At 37.1% G+C, this 19,889-nt stretch overlaps 1 protein-coding gene across 1 annotated transcript; it reads right to left on the bottom strand.

Annotated features, from left to right (window-relative positions):
* Positions 1–522: 522 nt before the first annotated feature.
* On the bottom strand, positions 523–18,186 carry fam83b (family with sequence similarity 83 member B). The gene is made up of 5 exons (XM_072676818.1): positions 17,957–18,186; positions 14,412–14,900; positions 5,159–5,323; positions 3,900–4,024; positions 523–3,432 (listed from the first exon to the last, which is right to left on the bottom strand). The coding sequence occupies exons 2-5, from the start codon at positions 14,877–14,879 to the stop codon at positions 1,371–1,373; spliced, it is 2,820 nt and encodes a 939-aa protein (XP_072532919.1). The 5' UTR covers positions 14,880–14,900; positions 17,957–18,186; the 3' UTR covers positions 523–1,370.
* Between the last annotated feature and the right edge of the window lie 1,703 nt (positions 18,187–19,889).

Genomic DNA, 19,889 nt, shown 5'->3' with positions numbered 1-19,889 from the left:
TGGATTTTCCATGCCTCATGTCCTTTGCTGTATGCTTAGGATATTTTACCATGCAGAAAAGACAGTCCATCTTGAGAAAGGTCAATGAGGCGTACAGTATTTCTGTCTTCTTGTCCCTATTCTCTGAGCTTTATAATTCTAGAGACTTAAAGGTCTGTCACTGTAATGGAACTGCTGTCACACTGATTTCATAAGATTTTCCTGGTTGGTATGTGAAAGAGCTGGCATATGTCTCAGTGTTCTGCTGCTTTTTTTCCACTTTAGGCAGTTTTACAAATGCTAAAACACCATGTTGACTCAAACAGGAATTTAATTGCTTTCTGGTACTGTCATTCACAGAATGGCCACTCCACAGTACTAAATGATGACATGGTGGGAGTCCACTTAGTCCATATTCTTTCACCACAGTCTTATTATGATATCCTCCTACTGCCATTTAAAAAAAGAACGGTAACATTTTGCATAAGGTAAACAAAAACACATTGCTGGAAAAAACACTTTTAATTACACATGTAAGCTTAATACAGAGCCAATCCAGTCAGCATGCACCTGTCAATCCCACAAAACAAGTTGGCACAATGTAATATATTGCACTTTATTTTTAAGCAACACAGTAGAAAAGTAATGGTTAAAACACCAAAAGGGTTTAATGTGTAGTGTAGTAATGTGAATGAACTGAATAAGGCTCAGTCTTAAATAGAGTGTTTCCCCTTTTTTAATGAGAACCCAACATATTGAACCACCAAAATTATACAACTACATACAACATTAAGTTTGTTTATTTCTAAATGTAATAAGAAATAGCCCTGCTTTGGATCACAAAGTCTAGACTTTGTACAATGGAGCACCAATTTCATGTAAGGCTTTGGCAACTTGGGAAGAAATGCAGAATTATATTTAGTTGTTAAAATGTAAACAGGTTATTCAGAATTGTTTCGGACAAAAAGGTTAATTATAGGTAATTATAGTGTTTGTCAAAAGATCATTACAAACAACTATTGAAAAAATGTCCAAAAAGGTACCAGAAAGCATATTCTTAACCATTTCATGTAACTGTCTGTGATATTCAATGTTTGGAAGTATTCTATGGATATCCTATGTCTGGTTCCACTAGACCACTACTGTGTAAAGTTTGTTAAGTTTCTATAAAATGGCACAATTTATATCAAACCTCTCTGAATGACTTTATTTTCATCTTAATAATTTAATTACACTGATTTTATTTAATTCAGCAAATGTCCCTCTTAAGGAAGAACAGTAACGTTGCACAAGGTAACAAAAAAAAGGTTTCAAGGTTTTAAGAAATAACAGACTTTGTACAATGAAGTGCTAACTGCTTTGACAACTTCAAAGAATGCACATGATCATTGTTACTTATTCTTATTGATCAAATTTCCAACCCTCTGTATAAACCGGCCTAATTTGTTGTCATGTGAATGTGTTTGTTGGGCTACATGATTGTTCCGATCAGTGCTTAAATGTCCTCGAGTATTGAAATAATTTCTTTGTTTTTCTGCTATATGGCTGTTTACAGATACAGTGGTGCCATGATCTGAAGGGGTGTGTTTAGTCTCAAATGTGCAAAGAGGCTCAAATCTGCTGTACAATCTGTTCCCTACAACTAACTCTCTCTGCCCTAGACTTGTTCTTCCGTGTGCTAAACCTGATCTCTCATCTGGAAGCTTGATACAAAGCTGTCCTGATGATCTCACAGTCCCATCACCAGCTGGGGAACCAGCGAGCTCCTCTGTACTAAAACGAGGAGCAGATAATTCTCCAGTCAAGACCACAGCATGGTTCTCGTTTTCAGAGACCCGCCCATTTGCCCCTTTTAGCCTACTGCTGTCAGTGGATTTCATTGAAATGGCTGTGTAGTCCCATTGTTTCATACCATGCTGTGCTTTATGGTCCCCATCTTCAGAAAGAATAGTGTCAGAGCTGCCACCTACTTTTGGGCTTGAAGTGTTCTTTCTTTTGGGTGAGTTCTCCCTTCTTTCAGGAATATTTAGAAGAGACTTTATTTTCTTGGTACTCTTTTTGAAGAATCGTGGAGAGGACATGCCATTGGGTTTGCTCGGTCCTTTGTCCTCTACTTCTAGGACAGTTGCAGAAACAGTCCTGGAGGGGGGCTCTTGCCATATAGTGCATGGTGGATCTTTGCTTTCTGCCTTTTGGAAGTCGTGATGAGAAACAGATCTCTGGTCCTCCTTCAGATTTTGGGAATACCCTTGGCTTCTTGAGTTCTCTCCTACTGTACTCTTCTCTGTCTTTCTTCTCAAGAGTGATCCATACATGTGGCTGGAACACTCTTTAATGTTACTGCTGTATGAGTTGTATCTAGGATCTGCCACACTGTGCCTTTTGTACAAGTTCTCTTGCTCTGGGTCCTTAATCAGGAGTCGACTTTTAGCTCGGCCTAAACTGGCATATATTGCATCTCTTCCTGAAGTATAGTTCATGTTGTTTCCTGAATGGTCCAAGATCTGCATACTCCGTCTCTTTAACATAAATTCATCAGGCTGCACACGATTGTCCAATAATCCTGCTTGATTCCTCTGTGTTGAAGAGTAGTACTGCACACTAGGTCGCATTCCAAATTGATCATCATGGCGTATGGAGGATGAGGACTCATTCGTGTAACTGTTGGTTTCTGGGTGTTCCGGTATCGTAGACTTGAAAACCAGGGACGATCTAAGACGAGAATGCATTGGAGGAGCAGGCTTGTTCTCCATTTCGTATTGGTCCAAATAGTCATAGGATTCTCCAAGAGGTACCTCACTGTTGTTGAGGTAAGACTCTATCCTCCAGGTGCGCAGAAATGATTTGGAGGTGTTTGCTAAGCTGGGCAGGTTCTGCTGCATTAAGTGAACTTGTTTATCATGACCATGGTAGGATTGGCGCAGGTTTGTACTCCTGTTCATCATGTTCAGTCTGGAGCTTTCATATGGGTTCTCCATTGTGCTTGGATAGTGGTTCCCCACATAATGCCTGCTTTCTTCTGCCACATTCCAGTTACTGGAGCCATATCTGGAGTATTGAGGGACAAGTGAAGGCTCTTGTCTCTCCCCTGCATAGCTGTGTCGTTTGTTGAAATCTGATGTTTCCTGAAGGAATCTACTATGGTGTGCCAAGGGGACAGGGAGGTCTGCCGCTATACTTCTAAAGCCTGGCTGTCTTTCACAAGCTTGTCGGTACACTGAATCAAGTGTGTGCCTTAAATGATCGCTCCTTTCAAAGGCTTTCATAGGGTGACCAAGATAGCCCCCTTTGCCATTTAATCTTCTATCTGTCAAGATATCCTGAGGCTGGAATTCTGCTGGAATTGTGGAGCGGGCATAAAGAGTCCGGAACTCCTCATCATAAGACTCCACCAGCCTGCCTGTTATGACTTGAACCATACTGAGGTGGATCTTCTCATAGGACCACATGAAACTGAGAGAGAGAGAGAGAGATCATAAGACCTACATAATTGTGCATTCACTATCTGAATGTTATTTTTATCAGGGCATAATAATGTGTTGGAAACCAGGGATTTACACAAAATATGAAACTAATGAAGAGCATAGCACAGCACCAATTACACATTAGAAACAACTTTAGGTTGTATTGTATCTAATTAACTACTTAAATAAATCTACAGCTACTACTAATAATAATAGTACACTATAATAAATAAACAAATGTATGCATATCAAAATATTTATGTAAAGCTACACACTACAACCAGCTTTTGGCTCCGCTGACAGAAGTAAGACTTTTGGAGCAATAACTGCTGGAGTAAATAGAGTGTTGACATTGACATCTCAAAGGTTTTTATTTGAAAGCATTTGCAGACTGTTGCTATGCTACCACTTTGCTTTATTTGAATATTTGATTCCTCTTGAAGAATTTCATCTTACCTGTATGATCCGAAGAATACTGTTTGGCAGTCAACTAGGAGAAATTTTTGCACCATAGCTCCATGGAACTTGGCGCCTGACCTACAGAGGTACTCCTGGCCCTTCACAGTACGCACCCTCATGTTCTACAAACAGGGAACAGGGAAAAAATGTTTAAATAACATTTATGCAGTAGAACCAGATACATTGTGATGATGCTGTACTGACATAACATAATTGGGAGCAATATACTGACTATATTATCCTGCTGCCATTCTGAATGAGTTTTATAGCTGCTTTGCATAGACAGAGATAAGTCTTTTTGAGGACAAGGGTCACATCCTAATGCTACTGACTGTTGTAAAAGACAGTTTTAAATTGTGTATGTACCTGTCCTAGAAATATCTAGAATTCATTGATTGACAGTGAACTCACTGATGTGTCACTGGGCTGAAATCAATGCATAACTACTTTTAGCCTAAAACCTTAACCCAGATGTTTTATCCACATTGGAATCTTATGTTCTGTAGTGTATGATTGTGATCAGTTGCTTAAGTCTTACAGTAGACCCACACTGGATTTTGATGTCTGGCAGTATATTAATTTGAATTTATGTAATTTATGTAATTTACAGTCATATACTAAAATATGTTTGACACATATGCTTACTATATTTTTAATTTGCCATTTTCAAATATTGGATATTGGGTATTTCAATTGTATACCAAGATATACAAAGATATACAATATGTGGAACATATTTATCAATATATTATAGAGAACCATCACTGTGAAACTAAAAAAATATTGGACATATATGATAGAAAATTGTATATCATGCCATTATAGCCATGTCCAAACATTTTCAGAACTTCCATCTTATTTAAACACCTGGTTAAAAAAACAATTTAATTTTAAACAGGCACCTTTGTAGGAGGAAAGCATTTAGGAGGAGTGGGGAGAAAGTCAATGGCATTTGAGCCCACTAATAATTATTACAACTCCCCAGGGCAAAGCTGCAAGGACAACCATTTTAAGCACCTGACTGTCATGTCTAAAACCTTGTTATCAGAGCAGCACTTTCCATTCATTCACCTCACCAGACAGGACACGTTTTCTATCTAAAACCTTTCCAAATGCAACTGCAGTGTTGCTGATCATATGGTCTCCTGATTCTGATCAACTGGATTATATACTGCTCATTAAAATGAACTCCCACTCCCACTCCCATGTCTGCAATGCATGTAATGTTTACCTTGTGGAAAAGAAAGCTTACTCACCCTGAGTTTTTGAATCTGAATGTCATGATTTTCAGCCATAGTGAGAAAGCATTTGAACTGATTGTGATTCAGGAGGATATAGACTGGAACACCTCTGACAGACGCATCAACTACCTCTTTAAAAATATCCACATCCGTAAACACGTCCATGGCAATAGCAATGACCTGTATGGGGATGGAGAACAAAATAGAAAATGAAAATGTGGCCAAATTGAATACACCTAAAGATGAAATGTTACATTTATTAAACGCTTCAAGAATGGACAGGCCAAACAGCTAATGCAGGCTAAAACTGTTCATCAGTAATGGCCTGTAAATTGGCCTGGTAAAAGCAGACAATAAAGGGCAAGCAGCAAAATTCTTCAAGCATATAAATTGTAAGTCGGAATACCATACAGCAATTCAGAGCAATGAAATGAGTGTACAGGCAAAGTGGGAATATAAAACCCCACAATGCAACAATGGCAACAGAAGCTCAGCTAACAGTGACTTTGATATCTTATCAAAATGCAGACAAAGCTGAGGAAGAGGGGATACCCATGATTTTTGCCACTTAAATCTATGTCCTTCCTGACTGCCAGCATTCCTCTAATCAAGCTTCAACAAGCTCAGGATGATATGTTGGTGATGAGTGGCAGCATGTCTTAATCACTTGCCTGTCACGTGTTGCCTTGCATCACCACACCCCATTGAATCTCAATCCTCCTTACAGGTGTAATTACTTTATAATCATACCCTGGATCTAGTTTTGACCCTGGGTGTTAGAATAAATAATCTAAATATTCTACATTAAAGTTTAGCAATCTTAGACCATTTCCGAAATTTTACTGAATTTATTAACCTTGCCCTCCATCTGACCCAATGAAGCTAGTTAGATGTTCTAATCGTAAATACATTTCAGTCAACTTTAAAAAAGTATAGCACCACTTAAATGTAAAAAGCTTTATGTGGACTTCAACAACTTTGTTATATGAAAAATCCCAACCTGGATTCAGACCTCATCATAGCAGCACTAGTTAAGATAACAAATGATCTTTTTCGTTCAATGCTGCATACCCTTGTTAGTACTACTCAACCTCAGTGCAGCTTATTAATATACACACTACTACTAGAATGATTAGAAAACATGGTTAAAATCATAGGGACAGCGAAATTGTGGTTCAAATCCTACCTAACCGACAAGACAAGATAACCCTATACACCCTTTGTGACATTTTGTTACACAGATGGAATTTGGCTGAACACACATACACACATTTGTGAACACACAGATACACACCAGTGAAACACACAAAGTGGCCAGTGAGCACACAGCTCACTGCGCGGTGGGCAGCCATTGCTGCAGCGCCCAGGGAGCAGAGAGGGTTAGGGGCCTTGCTCAAGGGCTCAACAGTGGCAGCTTGCTGAGCCCCGGTATCGAACCCAAAATCCTGTCATCAATAGCCCAGAGCTCTAACCACTGAGCCACCACATGTTATAATGTGCTTAAAGACAAATGATGTATCTTCCAATTATACAAAAGTGAGATATGTAATTTTGCAAGGTACTGTTATTATTAACTGTATACTTTGTATAAGTATACGTTTGCACAGTTAAGCAAACATGGTAATTCCACTGTTATGCAGATAATATGCTGTACATAATCAACCAAACCTCAAACCTGATGACAAACATAGACTAAAGAAAATTAAGGACTGTGTAAAAGACACAATAAGTTGGATGTTACATAATTTGCTCTTTTTAAACAGTAACAAAACAGGTTCTCTTTATGGGTTTAAAACAATGATCTGCTCCAAAATTATCATTCTTCAAAATACCACACAAAATGTATCTAACATCACCTTTTACTACACATTTTAAACCCTTAACAAGGGTCATCCTCAAATAAAAAATAGTCTAGTCATCCCACAGTTAAAATTACACTGTCCTTGGCAAAAACAATGTTTTTTCTTGGACAAAATAAAATAATTCAAATAATTTCCTCAGTTTCTAAATAGTTTAAGCCTGCAATTTCGAACCTATCTTGAGACTCATTTTCTCATGACACAATTCTATAACCTCCCAACCCCGCATTTTGAGTTATGCCACAAGGCTCTATTTACCACAATGTCCATAATTTTCTTTCTGAACACTGCAGGGTACACAACACAACCTGACACTATATCACTCAGTTCAAGTGCTCAATTTGTTTCAGAACGGCAAGATGTTTTTTAATCAGCCTATCCTTTTCTTGTGGACTCCTGACAATTGTTTACCTCAACACAGTTGATGAGATTGCTACTGCTAGAAAACATGAATGGAGTTCAACAATGAGATATTTTAAAACAATTATTGCTTTTTACATTAGCTTGTGGGAATGTATTGCTTCAGATGTATTTGATGCTGTTGCTTTTGGTTGTCTAAATTAGCAGTGAAGCTATGCTACAAATGCCTTATCAAATTAATTTTCTAACTTGAGTAACAAGAATGCAGTACAACAGAATGACAAGAAGGTTTAATTGATTTTTCATTTAATGTGCATCATTTGCTCTCCTGCCATACTCTGTATGTTTTGATGCTTTGTGAGAGATCTGGCAGAGAAAATACATGTAAGCTGAACATTGTTTTGCTAGGATCACAGTAAGAAAAACATGATTGTTAAAATCTGTATGTCTTAAAACATGTCTAGTACTGTCAAGATGTTTTGTGTATCATAACAGGGAAAATATTCCTCTACAAGTATGCTGCCATTGTCGCAACATGATGGTGCTATTTGATCCGTCTGGGCCTGCAGAAAATCAGTAAAGTGTTTTTCTTGGGTAATGTTAGGCTCTAGGTTAAAGCTAGAAAGGCTGACGCTACAGCAAAAGTAGAGACATTCTATTATGATTGTCTTTAATTATAAATAACATGTTTTCCTTAGTTTATACAGCATATCATTTAATAGTATTGATGTCTTCACCATATTAAGACTTCAACATTTTTTAAATTAAGAATCCAATAAAAAAAAAACATAGCTTCCATATCCTTCCTTTAATCATATTTGTATTTTTTGTTTATTCTAAATAATACATTTCTGTTAAGTTACACTGAGTAAGGTCCTATCACTGAACCACAGACAAATGTAACTTAATCTGACCCTACTGCACCAGCTGCCTCGCTGCTAGTAATGATTAGACAAGATTAGAACTGTATATCACATACTTTCATGACAAGTAGAAATATGCTTCACCTGGCGTTCTTTCGCACAGGCTAAAGCTCTATGCACCAGGTACTAATTCATAAACCCAAAAATCAAGACTGAATGTGAACTTTTTTTTATTTTATTTTTTTATTTTCAGGCCTGTCCAACTTATGTAGTTTGTAAACACTATCAGTTTCACAATATTTTGTTCACTCCTCCATTCATATAGTGCTGGAAAACCAGCACGTTTTGAATTTTTGTGACCACTCATTTGCATGCAATATGTCTGCAAATTCAGTAGTTAAAAGTAGTGTTCAGCATGGCTTGCTTCTTAGAAAGAGGCACAGTACACTTAATTTACATATATCAGCCTTAAAGGCACAATAGCAAATACAATTTTTAAATACCATTGTATACAGTATTTGGGTCCTTTAATTCTAATATAGGCCCTTTAAATTGACTAATCTTATGTTTTTCTTCTTTGCAGGGCTAATCAAACTCAGTCCTTTATCCTGCCAAATTGTTTTCTATGTTTTCTGGGCAAACCTCCTCTCACCTCAACCCAGTGTCTGCCAGAAGCAATACTTTCATGAACTGTTTCCTGCTATTATTTAATTTTGTTTTCTTTTTTTCAGCAGAAGTTTCTTTTTTAGAAATAGCAGCTGTTTAAATAATATATTCAGGTTACATGTTCTTGCCTAAGAATGTATCATCCTTACAGTAACCTTTCAGCCACTGTACTGACCTGCTGTTTACATATTTCTACTATAACTAATGAAATATGATCAGCCTGAGTTGATTTTCACTCAGGAGCGACAGGTGGATGAACCCGGTCAGTGTCAATCTCTGACCCCGTTCACACCAGTCATACAAAATGACATTTGTCATGACACGTCAAAATTCATCCATTCTGATGGACAGCATCCGTCCCTGACACATCGCCATCGTAAAACACACTGAAACCTGACAAGCAAACTGCATGATCTTTGTAAATTCTGGCAAATGGTCTACTATGTCAAACTCGGAGTGCAGAATGCCTCATAATCTTACAGGTGCCACACTGTGTCAAGATTAGCAATTGGCACAGCAAGTGAATGCACAATTCAGTTTTACTTCCCCATATTGGAAGGTTAGATGAATGAGTAATGAAAGGAAATAGGAGTTCCAAACAGATAGGAGGAGTTTAGCTTATATTTATCATCTATTCAAAATCTAAACTTAATCAAACTTCAATGAGAGTCATGAAGATTGTTTTAGTAATTTAACAAATCTCAGCTTTGAGTGCAAGTTGCTGGAGTTAACCTTCTCTTAGCCTGCATTGCAAAAAAAGAAAAAGTACATACCACTGCTGGTTGCACAAAACACAACTAAATGGTCTGTCATTATAAAATGTTGGTTTGCAACAAATGGGTTAAATTCAGTTCAGGTTTTAGCATTTGTAGCCTGAACTGAAGGATCAGACCTAATAGCCATGGTCTGCCACTGCTAATCCTCATAAAATTATGCTATTCCGTTACGTGATTACCTGACAAGTGGTTGTGCAGTTACCTATTTACTCAAGTGGGAATATATGCCTTCAACTGAAAATGTAATAAAGAACCAATTTGATACTTGATCAACAATTATTAATTGTCATCTATCATTTTTTCAAATCTGCATGTGTCCACAGAATAGCTGCCCTACAAGCAGTTTTCCATAGAACACGTCAGTGAAATCTTTCCACATCTCCACAGTTCAGACTTCATTCACATTTTTTGCTTCTCACACATTCAGAGATGGTAAAGTCTGTAATCTGGGGTGGTCAGTCCATTTTTCTAAAAAAAAAAAATGTGGTCTAAGTTCAGGTCACAAATAAAATATACATCTGTACAATAATGCCAATTTCTAAAAAAAAATCCTTTTTTTGTCAATTTCTTGTCAGACCTCTTAGTCAAATCATTATTTAATATTCTAATATCTCCTGAAAGATATATCTAATATATCCTGAAAAATATGAAATTGTATTGTAAATGGCATTTTTGACTACACGCAGCTATTTAGGAATTTAATGTCTGTCCAAAACAATGTATTGAAACTCACTATGGTATTGAAGTCACCCAGCCATAACAGTAATCAATTCTTAATCATTAGAGCAAGAGGTGCTGTGAATGCACATTCCTCAGCTGAATAGAAACACTCTCGGATTACCTCCCCAGTAGTAAGGCCCAAACAATCTCCATGCATGTAGCAGAGCAGAGTTCTCACAGACACACCCAAATAGCTCAGAAACTGCTGTCTGTCCAAGAGCAGAGGGTGTGGACAGATGAAATATTGATTGCACAAGGGCTTTTCTTATTTCATCGCTAAGTTTGTGTATGTCTAGTGCATTTTAGGTGGAACCGTTGCTAGGAAAAGACAATCCCTCCCTGATTGATTTAGTGAGAAAGAGGAGTTGTACCTTGCCTTATTACATTGAATCATTAAGGTTCATCATCTGTAATGGAACTTTCACATTGATACATGAAGCCACTTCTTTGAACTGCTGAATTTTCATACTGATGAATCATACAGATCGACAGGTTACATTGACTAACCACCTGTCATGCTATAAATGCATTACTTAGGTAAAATACCTATACACAGCAACTAGCAACTTTATTTAGGCCTCAGAGATTCAAAGAACCTTAATGTAGCCAGACAGAATTGAGTCCAACTTTACCTCCCTACTTAGAGTTACAATTTCAGTGCATAACAAGCACGGATTTTCCCAATATTTAGCATAGCTAAAGCTGAAATAGCTGAAATTCACAGTGATGAACTGTGTGGTGTGAGCACTACTACATCAGGATCAATGCACCAGGAGCAATGATAAGAGTGTGAGAGAAAATTTGCAAAGGCAAAGGCACCAGCAACCAAAACAACAGCAAATATGGTGAAGAGCTTAAAAATGGTTGGGAAAAAAGATGTATGAATGTTGACCAGGGCTGCAGCTCACCACCACAAAGGCTGGATTTGGAGCCTCTGAATTATAAGTTTTTCTCGGAAGCTGTGGAAAAAGCCGTCAAGTACATATATACACAGTCATATCAGAATATTATCACCATCACTTTGAAATGCTTTGAAATGTACTTGGTCCAATTTATCAGCTCCACTTTGTAGTTTGTAATTGTAATTACAGACTGCAGTCCATCTGTGTTGTGCTGGTACGAGTGGATCAGCAGTGATGATAAACACACACAGCAGAGCTGACCACCAGGGGTGGTCATAATATTCTGAAATTACTGTACATATATATGTATGTGTGTAGTTATGTATTCAATTAATCATGTGACAGCAGTGCATTACAGCATGCCAATACAGGCCAACAGCTTCAGTTAATGTTCACATCAACCATCAGAATATAGAAAAAATGTGACCTTAGTGATTTTGAGCATGACATGATTGTTTGTGTCAGCCGAGCTGGTTTGAGTCATTTTTTGAACTGCTGATCTACTGGGATTTTCAGCAGTGTTTACTCATGGTGAAACAAACTGAAACAATCATATTGCTTTAAAATAGGATTTAAAAAATGTTTCATTATTCTATTAATCTTGACTTTTTATATAAAACTTTTATATAAATAAAACACACACAATGATACATTAAACATGACTTTAAATGTTGGTTCAATGTTTACATTTACTGCTTAACACACTACAGGCTGCATTGACTACCTAAGTAACTTGCAAACTAAATTAAATCAAACCTAGCCTTATGCATTTGGGGGGTTTGTTGCTTTGTTCCTAGTGTACCACACCACAGTGTGAACTCTGTGTACTGTTACACCCCTATTATGAAAGCAAACATGTTACTAAGCAAAACTGCTATGTGCATGTATAATAATGCCAATACTGCACTGCAGTCAATAAAATAGTTAGTACATTAGTCGAACAATAGTTAAGTTATTACAACTAGTTTATTTAAAGCCACACTGATATATAAATTATAATATATATATATATATATATATATATATATATATATATATATATATATATATAACAATAATTAACAAAAATAAACAATAACATGACATAAACATGTGAATAAACAATTAACATGAGTTTGGGACAGTGTATAGTAGAACACAAAGTGTTCAAAAGTGCAGTTTAACTGTTTACATCTTAAACTTTGGCACAAGAATATCGGTCCTGCATTCCACTTCTGTGGAAAACAGTTGTCACATTACTAGTGCTGCTACAGCTTTAGTGTGATAACACAATCTGGCTACCAAATGTACGTTCACAAGTTCCCTGGGCTTGCTGCAGGTGAGTGTAGCTGGAGGATGGAAAATGTTGTTACATGCTGCACCCTGCACTGATGACAGCATGAGCCAGCAGCAGTAACTTGCTCCATTTGGCTTGTTTCTAGTCAAGTGTACTGAGCATTCTGGCACTTTGTCAGAAGAATAAAAACAAAAACAAATCCTAGTTTTGCTGGTAATTTAAAACCATTTCTCATAGAGTGTGCAGCAAGAACACAAAATAAGTAAACCATTTCTCAGGAGAATTTGGAAGTGCTTCTTCACTGAAACTTTTTCAATAGAAGACAAACAAACATGTTCACTTGAGCAAACATATACAGGACACTATTCAGCTGGTAGCTTGTAGTGTTGTTGAACTTGTTTCTTTACTGCTCACTTGTGTATGATAGGGCAGTCCAGAGGGTTTTGTGCCATTAGGAGAAGTGAAAACCATTCTTGGAGTTGGGGCAGGAGGGCTATTATAGGGCTGTCCTTTTATATTGATTTCTACTGTGTTTCTGAAGTAGTTGGTTATGGAAATCATTTGGTAATGCTTAAATGTCTGAATAGTTTTGTGTGTATTGCCTTTTTTTGTATATTTTGTTGTGGAATCTGAGTTTAATAAGATCAGAGTTAGATCACCTGGGGTGGGGCTGTGTCTGTTAAAGGAGGAGCCACATAGAGCCCAGGGAGGTCTGTTCTGGGAAATGGAAGAGGCTATTAGGGGTGCTACTTTCTTTTACAGCCAGGTCCTGTAACAGCCTGGTTTGTATAGCTGGCCTACTAAAGCCATTTCTTTGTTGTGCAGTTTTTGTTTGTTTGCTCAGTGTAAAGAAAAAATGGGAGCAGATGTGGGGGCATAGTGCATAGATTGTATGCTACTTGTAAAATATGGTTATATAGTAGCCAACAACGAATATGATAAATGATATATTGAATGGTAACAAAAAAAAGAAAATAAAAATATGATAAAACACTGCTTCAGAGATATTGTGGGTGTGGTCTAATTGTAATAAGTATGCCTGATGAACATCTCTATAAGACTCCCACAATCATGAGTGAAACAAGCTGTGCTAAATAAGGAGCTGTAGACCCTGCTGTGTTTGCTCATTAAAAAACATTATCCTGCTTTTACATAGTAACACCTTCAAGAATCAGTTTACTGCTGGATCTGCATTGAGGAAAAAAACACGGAATGGTAACATGACCAGTTGGACGAAAAAACAGATTAATGAATGAGCAAACAAACACATTAACAAGGGGATGAACAAACAAATAACAGACCGGTAGAGAGACAGACAGATAAACTTGTCAGCTTGTGGTTATACTGGTTGAGTTAGCTTTTTAGCTCACAATGTGTCAGACTAAAACAGAGCGAAATGTGGGTTTTTGATAAAGCTGTGTGGGTGGAACAAACAACAACAGATGGTGAGGATTCTGCTTACCTTTAGGCCCTTTCTGTTAAAATCAATAGTGAAGAACTGTCATGTCAGTTATCAGATTTTTTTTTAATTCATCATTACTTATAATTTGATTATTTCATTATACTTATACTGTGAAAGCAAGGATGAGAACACAGGGTCAACCATGCTATGGCACCCCTGGAATAGAGAATGTAAAGTGCCTTGTTCAATAGCTGAACAGGGGCAGCTTAGTGGACCCAGGTATCAAACCCACAGCCTAACCACTGTGCCATACTGAAGAATTATTCACAAGGCACACCTTGTACAAGTAATCTTAATCCTAAAGATTGTCCTACATGCAAGCCAAGAACCATTTTGCAACTGTAATTTTCCAGGATGAAGAACACCAAAGTCACTTTGCATTACCTGTCTAGCATCCTGAATATGCTTCCTCACCACCTCCTTGATGGTGGGGCTGTTTAGCCTGGGTGGGTGGTAGAGCAAGTCAATGTTGGTCTGGAGTCTGCTGTGAATGACCTCTGGCCATCCCAGTTCCAGGTCAGGGGGAGGAGCATCAGAATGTGTGGGCCAGTATGTCCCTGTTGACACCTCCTCATTAGCTGGGAGGTCCGGTTCCTCCAGCTCAATGCTAACAGGCAGCTGCTCCGCATTTTGTGTGATGAAGTGCATTTCATCCTCAGACAGAAAGCTTACTATTTTCTCGGCTTTGATGAACTCTTGATACACGTGTTTGCCGCCACTAACCAGAGAGTCAATGGCCAGCCGATAAGACTCTTTGTAATGGGGCTGGACGTAATCCTCAGGCTTAAACTCCTCTTTCAAGGAAGATAGCAAAGATAGGTTTGATTCCATCATGGCTGTGGCTGGGATCATTGAGGCTTGAGTGCGTGCCACCTAATAAATAAAGCAAACAATCTTAGGTTAAATAAACTGGAAATATAATTAAAAAATAATTTTCAGTTGAATACACTATAGTATGGCATAATTTGTTTTCTAGGAAACCGTGAAATTACGCTTGACTGTCTGCTTTAAAATAGACTGGATCAGTTAATGTATTGACCTGCTGCTTTCATTACTGATGAGAGACAATAAAAAAGGAAAACAAGACAGACTTGCAGGCACCTAGGTGTGTTTTCAATAGAACACTTAAAGCTCCTATATCCCCCCTGATGCAAAAAGGCCTAGGTATAGCTCTACTGACAAAATGACAAACATGCCTGTTTCTTCCTTTCTTAAGTGAATCACACTTCAAGAGAAAATGACTGGAAAAGTATGAGATGAAAAGAGATGTACTATTTCAAGAAAAAGCAGATACTCTGTGCAAATGTCAGAAACCACCAATTTCTGAAAAACTCAGTCCTTCAGAGTGATTTGATGTATAATGGTTCACAGTAGAGAAATACAGCTTTTTCGTAGTGGTGGTGATAGGAACCAGGTTGCAATATCCACAAATGCAGCTATATTATTATTATTATTATTATTATTATTTACTATTGAAAGCAGTAGTGATCCTAAGTGGGGTAAGGAAAAAATATTTCTAATATATGGTGTCCATGTGCTGGCGTGACCATCCCTGCAAAGTCTAATATATTAATTTTAAAAACAGAGCGCTCTGGTAGGTTTTCACATTTTTTTCTGGGTATGTCACGTCTTTACATACTTACGACGTATGTGCAGCCTCTAAAGGAGGTCTGGCATCTTTTGTTGGTAAACCACGGCGCTACTAATGACACATATACAAGCTGCTAACTTGGATATATCAGAAAGGCAAACTCTGTCTTCATATATATATATATATATATATATATATATATATATATATATATATATATATATATATATATATATTACCCACTATCAAACCAAAGAAATGCAGAATTAGAACTGAAGAAGCTGGCAAGCCTACACAAAGAGAATTCCACTGACTGAATGAATGATGTAAACTTGCAATGATCAGATTCCTCTGCTCTGAATAGAGACCATACCACAACACACAAACTTCTACATTGTCACCAGAGAAGTCTCTAAATCCCCAATCCCCAATACATGTGGATAATAACTTTAATTAAAATGACCAGAGTCCTATAAGTGCTCTCTGAATTTTAAAATCAATTTAATTAATTTTAAATCATGGTAAATGTGGAAAATGCGTATACAAAAGTAAACATTTTTTTGTGATTGAAACTGTAAGACCAAACCTTTCTCTATAACTGTCATGAAACAATGTCTTAGACATCAAGCACTGTTTTCACAGACACATCACATAACTTTCTGTGCAACTAAACCCTTTGGATCTGATTCCAATCACTGTCACTGTAACAGTTCTCTAAAGCAGTGAATTTCACATTAAATCACTTTGAATGAGCTCAAGAAGTGAAATATGCATACATTTTTTTGATATAATTAAAGTTATCCAAACAAATTCTCTTTTTGCTCTTTTTGTTTTGTTTTTGTTTTGTAACTAGCTAAAGTTTTCTTGGGTAAATAGCAAAGCACTTTGTAAGTCGCTCTGGATAAGAGCGTCTGCTAAATGCCATAAATGTAAATGTAATTCTAAGGTTTTAGAGAGAGAGAGAAAAAAAGTGTATAAATGTATATTTAACAGAAGATTACACAGAACTAAACAAAATATACACAACAGCTAAATATGGTTTAAATATTTTAAATAAATATTTATCCGTCTATCTTCAGAAATTTGTCCACACCTCCAAAGTTCAGTCAAAAAAGTTTGAGGAAGAGCTTCTTTCAGACCCACAACATAGAGTTGTCTTCTCAAAGTGGAAGGATTGACAGAAACAGCTTTAAAGTGAGAGTGGAGTTTGATTTTTACCCCTCTCTCCAAAATGAAATCTTTCGGTTCTTTTTATCTGATGGGAAAATTGCAACTCCTGTGTAAATAGATTAAGATATCCATGTGGCTATGTTTTTTTAATCTAATCTTCTCAGAAACTAGAACTAGAACCAATAAATAAGTTGTTTCCGTCTTTTGCAAAGTTTACAGTTTACTCTAAGCAGTAGTTTCTAATTGAATATTTTCTTCTGTAAACTTTAAATAGATATCAACAGATCATAAGAGAACATTAAGGTAAACACACATGTAATGAATCACACAGTCATATACTGTACTCTGGCAAACAACACAATCAAGCTCAACCAGCTATTCGGTGAACAGATGGGAAGACAATGACTAGGAAGACCTAGGAAGAGTGATGTTTGAGTTGATATGCTTGTTAACATGTAACTGCTTGCCAACTACTTTTCATTTTTAAAGGCTTACACAAACCACACTTTTTCATTAAAATGACAAACAACAATGAAATTTAGTCACAAAGAAACAGGAATATACATGCCTTTTCTAGATTTGCTTCTTGGCTCTGAAACTCTTTTCCCTTCATATGCCCAGCAGTCTAATTCTCTCTCTGCATTTACAACAAAGCTCAAAACTCAGCTTTCTTTGTAAACTCTCTTGCTTACAGCTTACTTCTAAACTAATCCTTCTTCTCCTATCTCAACTCTCCCCTGTCTCCTCTGCTGCTGACTCTGTGTTTCTGTGTTTGCCTCTTGGTATTCTGGGTTCCGTCATACCTGTGTTTTGTTTTCCACTATAACTGTAAGCATCTTTGCTTACATCTCATGCTACAGAAGTTTCATGTAGTATTATTATTACTATTATTATTACATGTCAAGGAGCGTCACAGAAATTAGTTGCTGGAGGAAGTGACAGTACATAGGTATCAATGCAAATGCATATGGCAGCCACACTTTCATAACAAAGCAAATATATATCAAAAGGTAATGTGTCAGATCATGAAACATAGAATTTGCCCAGTTACTTCCCACTTAAATTGACTATCACCTTAAAAAACAATGAGACCAAGACTTTCTCTTTTTAGGGTGTGTAATTTAAGTTATCCAAACAAATGCTCTTTTTGTTTTGTTTTTTGACTTACTTGAACTGTCAGTTATGGGGAAATCTTCTGGCGCGTTGGCAGTGCATTCTAATCCAGAGTTTTTTAAGAGAGAGATTAGAAAGTGTGTTGAAAATACGAAGAGAAGTTTCGCTACTGGAGAGGAAAGGGAAGGGAAAAAAGAAAGAACTGAAGACATCACAACATGAGAAGACCTGGGAAGCCGAGCGGGTGGAGATTCAAGTTTTCACATGCAAATGTGAATAAAAAAAACAACCTGAAACGCTCTCCCTGGCCACAGGCTAGGAACCTGTTTGAGCCACTCTTAGTCACACCCCTCCCTCTCCCTCTCTCTCTCTTTCCCTCTTCCTTGTTTGAAAGAGTTCAGAGTTCACTTTGTTACTACTGAGTTTTCTCTCTTTCTTGTTCTCTCTCTCTCTCGACAATTTATATCTTCTTTTTTCTTTGGACTTTGTAGTTTGGGGCTGATAATGAAATTTCTTTTACGTCTTGTTGTTTGCTTATCTTCTGGATCTATCATGTCTCTTTTCATTATCACTAATGATTTGCTCCATATATCTGAAGACACTTATTTATTTAATACAGAGGCAAAAACGAAGTCCTCTCCTTTCATAATGAATGCTTTTGCAGTGCTATTTTTGCATTCATTTTGCTGTGTAAACATCATCCATCAAAACTGTAAATTCATCGATTCTTATTTTACTTGTGTCAAGCAGCGATTTCGAACAAAAAAACACTTGTATAGGTACAGCAAACACAGTCATTTATAAAGGTTTGGGCACCACTGGACAAATGACATAATTTTCTAAGTGAAAATAAGTGTAACACAGGGGTTGAAGTAGGGTCCATGTGCAGGGACTGGAAAATCAATGAAGGCCAATCCAAAAGAACAAAAATATCAAAAAACAAAAATAAAGATTAGAAACAGGGAATCCAAACAAGAGGTGTACAGTTGTTTGGAAAGCTGCCCTCGATAGAGTCAATTATGAGTGAACATAAAGTAGGAGCCAACATACTTGATTGGATATGCAGACATACACACCTGTAGAACACGTCCGATCTGTTTTGGGGACCTACACAGTATGAGGCATGTCCTTTTAAATGTTATGGTAGATTGGTGCTTAATGCATTCTAGATACGCTGCAGGCGTGTGAGTGAGGTTCAAGACAGAGCTAGGGCTGGAATAACCATTTTCCTAATTGGAGAGTCCAAGCAGAGTTTCACAGAGGAGCACAATAAGCTACACCACTGTGCATGGTGATGCACTAGAACAATTTATTTGCTTAATTTATCAAATTGGGGAACAAATATAAACTAAAATGCTACATTCAGCAAAATAAATAGAAACTATGTGTTTCTAGGAAAACACGTGTTGCTTTAGAGTAGGAGTTCACCAAAAACAAAAGCTAGCAAAGCCCACATAATTTCACCGAGCCCAAAATCTCCTTAGCATAATTACAGCAACACTCATTATGAATACAATGCTTTATATTAACAAAATTATGAAAATAAGCCAGTAATCCAAAAAAAAAAAGTAATACTTTGGGCATTTTAAATTCTTTGTTTAAACCCATTACTAAAACAGCAACCAAGGAACACCAAATGTCTCTTAAATTACTATCATGGGCTATTGTGCACTGTTAAAATGATTTTGGACATTCTTCTATTTGTAACTGTGCAGAAACCTCTTAAGGTACGTAAAGGTTCCTCAAAGCACCTTAAGAGGTCCCTCCACAGTTTCAAACTGAAGAACCTTCAAAAGTTCTTCAAGGATGTTATAACAGTGGAAGAGCTGTTACATTTGCATTCACGCAATGTGGAAATCATCACACACTTGCCCTTAAACACATTAACTTGTTAAGTAATCTCACATAGACTGCTCATCAGGTTTCTGACTTTGCATAGCATACTGTTGTAATTGTCTCAGTGAGCTGTTTGTTTCAAGGGGGGAGAA

This window comes from Salminus brasiliensis, chromosome 4 (assembly GCF_030463535.1).
Source record: "Salminus brasiliensis chromosome 4, fSalBra1.hap2, whole genome shotgun sequence".
Classification (NCBI taxonomy): Eukaryota; Metazoa; Chordata; class Actinopteri; order Characiformes; family Bryconidae; genus Salminus; species Salminus brasiliensis.
This window is presented reverse-complemented; position numbering and strand designations above follow the sequence as displayed.